Here is an 8827-nt window from a genome sequence, read left to right on the forward strand (position 1 = left end):
TGAGTCATTAATGTCTCCTCTGGGAGGTTTGGATAAAGGCTCGACCAGGTCTGACCTCTGAGGGTTTCAGAGATCTTTCTTTCAGGTGGATGAAGTAAACAATGTTAAGTTAAGTAGATTTCTTATACTTACAACTTCCACTATTAAGTTGAATAACACAGATGAATCAGCAAATGCAGGAAACCAGTGTCCTATAAAGCATCTTATCTCTGAGAGTGCAGACATTATTCGATAGGGCCATGGAGTCAAACTGTGTGTGTGTGTGAGCTCAGCACATGACAGAGGGGTGGAGAAATAATTGTGGGGGCACAAAACTAAGCCTCCCACAGCCTATAAGAACATGGCTGACCTCACCCTCCTGCACCACTGTGACCAGGCTGTCCAGCTGTTTGACCTGGGCACTGAAGAAACCCAACTTCTCCACTTTGAAGCCGATGAAGTCTGAGGTGGAGGTTCCACTGGCAACTGCTGGACTGTCGCAGTGGATCAAGATCCACATATCAAGTCTGGAGTATCTGTGAACCTATGCAGTGATATTTTTTTTCCCCTTTTTTGTGTATTTCATACATGTTCAGGCACACAGAGTCCATTTCAATAATGTTGACAGTGTGTTAGTTTGCCACGGAGACTGCTGTTTATCTGCAGAGCTGATTTGAGAATTTCTGCCAAGGTAAGACGCTTGACAAAGATAATGTGCACAGTGGCATCACTTTAAAACAAACAACTTGGATATTCTTTTTCAGTTGCTCGTTGTTTTCCATTCTTGCCCTATGACAAATTGAATTGTTTATTCGACAAAATTTTATTTTTTTTCTCAAACATTCTACGATCAAGAATCTATGGAAACAAACCCTATGAATGTTGAATATATATGACCAGGATCTTTAAATCAGTTGCATTTTTCCTAATTTTGGTTTATTGACTTCTGTTCATGTCCTCTGCTGGGCCCACCCTGCTTTGTGCTGATATCTGTGTGTTGTCAAGTGGCACTTTAAGGCCACTCATTTTGAATGCTTTATTTAGACCTTTACAGTGTGAAGAGAGAACGGTAGCCCATTTGTCTACTTAAGTCTTTCTCCTACCTGGAGTAAATAAATCAACTGTCCACTTTTCCCTGAAATGTTAGATTTTGTTTTTCCACTCCACAGGCCAAACAACCAGTGCTTTGTATAAAATGTATTATCTGTTTTATTTGTGCTCACTGTCTGTCTGTCTCACCTTGTCCCTCTATTTAACACCTATGTCAGTGCTGGAGTTTATCATTCCTACTGGTAGTACACAAAATGACTCTAGAAAACTGTCCTATTTGAGATGATACCATCCTCAGCTTCAGGTGAATTAGAATGGTGAAAATTAAATTTCATGAAATGTGGCAGTTGCATGTTACAATGATAAATCATTAATTTAACATAATTTGAATGTTGATATGTATTAACTGCTAAGAAATAGGCCTAGTCCATGTATTCATTAATTAAAGCTAAAATAGAAAATGTTTTGTCTTGAACTTGTCAGTATGATGTTAGAAGTTGTTCTAGAAGTGTACAGTATAATAATAGCTATAGAAAATTGCACCATCCATATTTATAATGATCTCCCGTAACCCTTGCTTTTCACTATGTTATTCTCTTTGCCACTGCTGCCTCTCTTTACAGCACGAATGACCTGGATTATTCTGTATCCAAAACAAGAAAATGAATAGTGTTCAGTATCTACTGTGTTTTTGTATGCAGGGTTGCTTAACTCAGCACTGACTCTGAAGAAAAGAAGTATACCAGTCTCATTACTGGAGTCTTGCTACTGCTGAGTCTTTATAACACTGACCAAACCAACCAGATCAATAATACAGCTCCAAGTTGTCTGTTGCCTCAGTGGTAGAAACCAGTAATGGCTTATAAAGTAAAGTAATGAAGTCAAATAAATAACACCATGTCCTGTATACTGTATATGTTAATTATAATGTAATTAATATTGTATTAATAACAGTGCATGCTGTTTGTTTGAAGAGAGCCCTTCTGCTATAGTCTATATAGATCAGAGGCCTCTGAAATTTCATGTGGCCCACCACTTAATATCGGGTTATTTTGGTATGTTATTTTTTAGCAGTAGATTACTTTTGCATCATAAATGCAATGTCATTGTGTACTATGCATTGTTGCACATCAACACAGACACTTTTATTTATTTTTCGTTGAGATATCATAGTGGAATTTCACGATATGAATTTAAGCTCTATCGGCCACCCTATTACTGAAATGTTTTCACTTGACCGGCCCCCTGCTGGCCAGAGTAGATGCTCAGTGGCCTCAAGTTTGAGACCCCTGGGCTAGATAACCTACATTAGCCCCATACACAAAAAACTATACATTTATTATCAACAATACATTTATTTTTGATATTAGTCGGTGTAAATGTGATCTTAACACCTCAGACAAACTCAAGTGACCTTCTTCCACAGTAGAAATGTGCTCACATGGAACCCTAGCTCAAAGGTAATCTCTGTGTGTAGGCTTATTACACCAATAAGTTACCAAAAAGCAACATGTGTGTTCTTCCTGCAGACATGAAATTGTTTATTTACATGCAAAAATATTTACTCATCTAATCAATAAAACATACAGAACTTATATGCAGAATTTACTTCCTATACCCAAGTGATTACTGTGTAATTATTGTGATCCACAATGTCTGAATAAATAAAGAGGAGATCCAAGTTTCTACTTCTTTTCCATTACCCTCTTATTGTGTCTGTGGAATAATGCAGAATGTGCATTTACAGCTGCATAGCAGCAGCTAAAATCCCAGCTCAATAACAAAAGTTCTTTAACACATTAAATATTCACTACTTGCTGCACACAACTGGCTTATCCAATAAGTTTCCAGAGCGCTAAACTAATTTATCAACAAAATCAAGCCCTTCTTGGCTGGAAAACACTACATCATCACCCAGTCCCAAGGATCACACTGAGCCTTTGAGTGGTGTAAATTCAACCTGCATTTACGGCCTGATCAATGTTCTGCTCAAATAGTCTCCTCTGTGTATACAATACAGTAAGCTGTTTGACGCTGTGGATGGACTCGTATTATTAATCACTTCTAAAGTGAGACTGTAGACGATCAGTGGGTGGGAGCTCTGTCAATATCATGCAGGGAGCAATTCAATGCGAAGTGGGGCTGAAAATAGCATCCTTGATCTTAAACTCTTTTCCTTTTGTGACAAATCTGATCTTTGGAAGTATGCACAATGTATCAGCAAAGCAGAGGTACTCAGATGTGCTGTACACAGGTCTGTAGACAAGAGTGAGTTATCTGTACTGAACAGCTTATGCACATATTGATGGTGAATGTGTGAAAGTTAAAGCTACTCTGGTTAGTTATGATGAGACAAAACTACATCTGTGGGCTTATATATATACATAAAAAAAGATTGCATTCAATACTGAGGTTACAAAGATAAGGAACATGGCTACCATTGTATCAAAAGAGGTTAAAAGGTTGAATAGGACTGCACACAATTGTAGTAGTCATTTAGCAATTTCTTATTTTTGCATTTTTTATTCTACCTAGGTAACAACACACAATAAAATAAATGCAAAATAAATAAATCACAATCATAATGCCAGTGATCGGCATTAGTATCATCCTGTGTAACAAACAGCAAAGGTGGATTGTTATATTTGAACTAGCTTCAGTAATAACATGATCTCCTTGCGTCATTATGGTTCATAGTGGTACCTTTTAAACATCCCACTAACCAAGTGCTTTTCTCTCTCTCCTGAACAGGTTGTCATATTTGTTGACTGTGCGAACTTAAAGAGGAACTTTCTGAGCAACAATGGCACCTGCCATTGGTGGTCCTCAAGGGTATGAGCCCCCTGAAGGTGGCTGGGGATGGATGGTGGTGGTCGGTGCTTTCATTTCCATTGGTTTCTCCTATGCATTTCCAAAGTCCATCACAGTCTTCTTCAAAGAGATTGAGGTGATCTTCAACGCATCCAGCAGCCAAGTGTCGTGGATCTCCTCCATCATGTTAGCAGTGATGTATGGCGGAGGTGAGCTATACGATCTCAAGCATAACCTGAAAAACATGGGTTTGTTTGACATTTAGCACATCAGGATTTATAGATTGAATCGATTTCTGTCACTCCGCACTGTAAAAGATTTATTCCGGCAGTGTTGTGGTGAAAGCCAATCCTTTACTTGTGCTCCAACACAGACACCAATCAATTAATCAATTGATCAAACTTATGCAGTGCTTTTCAAACAGGTCAAATGAAACTCAACGTGTGAAAATTTGATCATATTTAAAATGAGCATGACATTCAGATTTTGAGACTAATGCATGCACAAATTGTTATATGTATAAATTGTTTGTCTCTTCGTGTTGACCTTGTGGTGGACTGGCGATCTGTCCAGGGTGTGACCCCGCCTTCGCCTCATGTCAGCTGGGATTGGCTCCAGCTCCCTGTGACCCACACAATGAATGAGTGCATGATCTGCACTAAAATTTTATTGAAACCATGATGTGAAATAAATAAGAATTATAACACTGCTAGAATCAAACATTTCATGCGAAGAGTAAACAAAAGTGCGCTAGCCCGACTGAAGAATACAGTAAAGTCGAGCATAATCCGTCTCTGGGGCACATTAATGGGGTTTATCCCTGTACTGCACTCTTTCCCTTTGATTGCTTCCCTTTGAAAGACCAACAAGGGTTCGGTTGTGTTTCCACTCTAATCAGTTGAATTAAACACTGGGTGATGTCACACAGTTCTGGCCATGAAGCCCCATGATGACAGAGCTTCATTCTCATGTGTGATATTCAACACGGAGAGACGAAAGAAAGGATGAACAAGGAGCTCCCCCAAGACCTCCAACTCTGAAATCAAAACACTGCACCTCGTTTTATTTTAATGTCATTTTAATTATTTAAAATCATGACGCTAACCTCTTTTTCTAATCTCAGAGAGTTCCAATAAAGTTCCTATATTGTGCCAAACTGATGTGAGGTGGAAACTATAGCATCACATAAAACACTTTATATTGAATCCTCCTATTCTAGCATGAGGGTGAAATTTATTTGCAAGCTCTGCAAGCAATCAAATTAAAGTAGACAGTATTTTCTAGTTAAGTTAGAACTGCATCTACTGCATAAAACTTCTGAAAAACTTTATATTACATCTCCATGGTGTTCAAGGCAAGTGTCCAGATATAACCCGTTAAAGGAATCATGCTTTATTGCATTAAACTAGGCACTGCATGATTACTTACTTATTACGCAGAAGAGGACATGAATTGAATAGGGAAAATAACATGAATGTTTTTTGTTTTTCGCTTCACATTATGGTTTTAAGCTTCTGTCTACCTAATTTAATTATCCACAAAAGTGAGTTAAGCACTCGTCCTAACACGTTTATGAGTGTTCTATATAGGGGTGTAACAAAAAAGTACATAAAACAGTTCTGTATGTTTTCTGTGATGTGGAAGAAAGGAAGAGAGAACATTTCACATGCCTTTTAAAAAGCACTGTTTTATGCTTTAAACAGACACTGACTATAGATTATGCTGCCGAAACATATAAAAAAGTAGATTTTACAAATCACAATAGACATTCTCTCAATTCAATGAAAATAGCAAAATAGGCACATGAATAAGTTGCATATTGAAAGGCCTAAACTGTAATAAAACCCTCCAACAGTCATTTTGTTCATGTATAAAGCAGTAAGATAGATGTAACTATGACAATAAAGGTGTTAATCAGTGATGCGAGAAGATGACAGGTGACTCCGCTGCTGTTTCTGAGGCCTTCTGAGCACTTCAGCGGGAGTTTATTAACAACCACACTCCTGCATACTTAGTGCTCTTTCCATTTTTGATTCATTACATTTACAATACTCTACACTGGTTCATCTCCAACCTTTTTATTCCGAGCAACCCGGAAAAAACTCATTGTTGGAGTGCAGTCTCCCTGTATCACAATTTAAAAACCCTTTGTCTTGCACCGTGCTGGCAAATGAGTCTGGACAACCTCTAAACAAAAACTGTCAGTTTCTATTAAGCTTTGCTGGGTAGTGCAGAGTTTTGGCAGACTGCATGGACCTTCATACTCATATAGGCCAGTTGTTATAGGCTGGAGATGGAGATGGTGTTTTGTGACCTGGAGCCCACATTCATTTTTGGCATTTGTTTACAAGTCATAGTGATTTTCTTGAATTGATGTTGAATCCAAGGTGCATTCATCATCATCTCTCTCTCTCCCCCTCTCTCTTTGTCTCTCACACACACACACACATATTCACATGCACATACACCCCCCACCCACTTGTCTGAACTGGGGTACCTCTAAGAATCATTTAAAATGAGTTTTGAGTCCGTTTAGGAAGAATTCACAAACAAATTATTCCTCTGTCAATTTTTATGAATCTGAGAACCAAATAAATGATTATTTCATTACAGCGTTGATGGTTTTCCTGACAGTTTGCAATATTAATGGCATGAGAACACATCCACTGCAGTGCAGCACTGACAAAAAGGGAAAAAAAATTGCAGAAGTTGGTTGAATTTGGTATACCACAGCTGTGGCACCAGAGCCCTCTGGTGGTTGTATATAGAAGTGTGCATTGATGATTGCATGCAAAATCATCACCTCAGCTTTTAACATGAATGTGTCTGTTTGTTTCTCTGCTGTTTTAGGTCCTATCAGCAGCATCTTGGTTAATAAATATGGAAGTCGTCCTGTTATGATGGCAGGAGGGTGCCTGTCTGGATTGGGCCTTGTTGCTGCCTCATTCTGCAATTCTGTTGAAGCCCTGTACTTTTGTATTGGTGTGGTGGGAGGTACCTATTTTTACCCCCTTTTTTTATACTGTAAAGTTTTGCCATGACTCACCCATTTTTTTTCCCATCTGTGCGCTGTTGCCATCTAGTGTTCTAATCAATATAGTCATGTGAAAAATACCAAACACAAGTTTTTTTTATGCATAAATCCTTACATTTGAAAAATGTAACTTGTACACATTTCTAATTGATTTTTTAGGCTTGGGATTGGCCTTCAATCTAAACCCTGCTCTCACCATGATTGGAAAGTACTTCTACAAGAAGCGCCCCATTGCCAATGGCCTTGCCATGGCAGGCAGTCCTGTATTTCTTTCCACCCTGGCTCCTTTAAACACCTGGTTCTTTGACCACTTTGGCTGGAGAGGAAGCTTCCTGATTCTTGGTGGTTTGCTTTTCAACTGCTGCGTCGCTGGTTCCCTCATGCGACCTATAGGACCAAAACCCAAGCCTGTAGAGAGGACCACAGAAAGGAGGACTTGCATGCAGATCATTAACAGTTTCATTGACCTCTCTTTGTTCAAGCACCGAGGGTTTTTACTTTATATCATGGGCAATGTTATCATGTTTTTCGGCCTCTTTGCACCACTGGTGTTCCTCAGTAATTATGCGAAAAGTAAAGATATCCCGAAAGAAAAGGCAGCTTTCTTACTGTCTGTGCTGGCCTTTGTTGACATGGTTGCCCGGCCTTCAATGGGAATGGTGGCCAACACCAAATGGGTGCGGCCCAGAATACAGTACTTCTTTGCAGCCTCTGTACTGTACAATGGTGTGTGCCACGTTCTCGCTCCAATGTCAGTAGACTACAAAGGCTTTGTCATTTATGCTATCTTCTTTGGGTTTGCATTTGGCTGGTTAAGCTCAGTGCTTTTTGAGACCTTAATGGACCTGGTGGGAGCGCAGCGTTTCTCCAGTGCTGTTGGTCTGGTCACAATTGTGGAGTGTGGCCCTGTGTTGTTAGGGCCCCCTCTCCTTGGTGAGTACATCATCCATTATATGACCTTCTAAATTGACTGACAATATGATTAATGTATGGGTGTTTCTGTTTGTAAGCTGATTTGTTTTGTCTTTTACAGGAAGGTTCAAAGATATCTATCATGATTACAAGTACACGTACCAGGGCTGCGGGATACTCCTCATTGTTTCCAGCTTTTTCCTGTTTTTTGGCATGGGATTAAACTATCGACTGCTGAAAAAAGAGAAAAAAGAGGAGGAGCATAGGGCCAGGGTGGGAGGTAGAGAACAGAGGTCCAACAGGGACAATGCTGCTAATGAAGTGGCAGAGAGTGAGAAGAGAGAAGACAGTGTCTAAAACACCATGCTATGATAGTTTTTTATTGTCTCTGAGGTGTGTGTTCTTTAAAAACACATATACTCCGATAAACACTCATCACCTGTTCTATAATGTGTTGTTTGTTTGTGAGGACTGCCATAAAAATCATAGGTTCATTGCAACACTATGTAAAATATTTATACATTAAAGCCCTTTAAAATCCATTTAACAAGATGCATATCACACCTCTAATATTCTTCAAGGGATTATATATGTGTTTTGTAGACTATTCCAGTTTGCCTCACCTTGTATGTCATTATATATTAATATGATGTTTTATTTTATTAAATTTCAGATTGTATAAAAACTCTTTACCCTCACTGTAGCACATTATATATAATTACCTTCTAAAATGCGTGATAAGAAATTTACTGTGATAACACGGTTTACCATCTGTAAACACCATTAGTGCCATTATTACTTTGTATATTCTACTTGATGTCACATGAAATGAATCATGCCAATTCCCATTTCCTCTTTTAAAATGTTTTCTTGTTAATTTGTTGAGGATTGCTAAGTATTACAAACGTTTTATAATAAGGAGCTTGAACTTTGTTGCATAGCTGTATGTATTCACTTGAGAGGAACATGTACTACTTACAAGTTACTATGAAATACATGTCAGAAAATGAAATAAACTGCAATTTGACAAATCTAGTCCAC

The 8827-nt window shown here is 38.6% G+C and overlaps 1 protein-coding gene across 1 annotated transcript; it reads left to right on the forward strand.

Moving 5' to 3' along the window:
* Nucleotides 1–378: 378 nt before the first annotated feature.
* LOC122767791 (monocarboxylate transporter 1-like) lies at nucleotides 379–8826 on the forward strand. The gene is made up of 5 exons (XM_044023262.1): nucleotides 379–670; nucleotides 3781–4049; nucleotides 6691–6834; nucleotides 7034–7807; nucleotides 7908–8826. Exons 2-5 carry the CDS (start codon nucleotides 3833–3835, stop codon nucleotides 8141–8143), a joined length of 1371 nt encoding a protein of 456 aa, XP_043879197.1. The 5' UTR covers nucleotides 379–670; nucleotides 3781–3832; the 3' UTR covers nucleotides 8144–8826.
* The last annotated feature ends 1 nt before the right edge of the window (nucleotide 8827 follows it).

This window comes from Solea senegalensis, linkage group LG4, assembly GCF_019176455.1.
Source record: "Solea senegalensis isolate Sse05_10M linkage group LG4, IFAPA_SoseM_1, whole genome shotgun sequence".
Taxonomy (NCBI): domain Eukaryota; kingdom Metazoa; phylum Chordata; class Actinopteri; order Pleuronectiformes; family Soleidae; genus Solea; species Solea senegalensis.

Excerpts from the sequence above, each read along its gene's own strand:
- LOC122767791 (XM_044023262.1), top strand. The coding sequence starts at position 3,833 with ATGGCACCTGCCATTGGTGGTCCTCAAGGGTATGAGCCCCCTGAAGGT. Across the intron at positions 6,835-7,033 it reads TTGTATTGGTGTGGTGGGAG|GCTTGGGATTGGCCTTCAAT; the intron begins GTACCTATTTTT and ends TTGATTTTTTAG. Across the intron at positions 7,808-7,907 it reads GTTAGGGCCCCCTCTCCTTG|GAAGGTTCAAAGATATCTAT; the intron begins GTGAGTACATCA and ends TGTCTTTTACAG.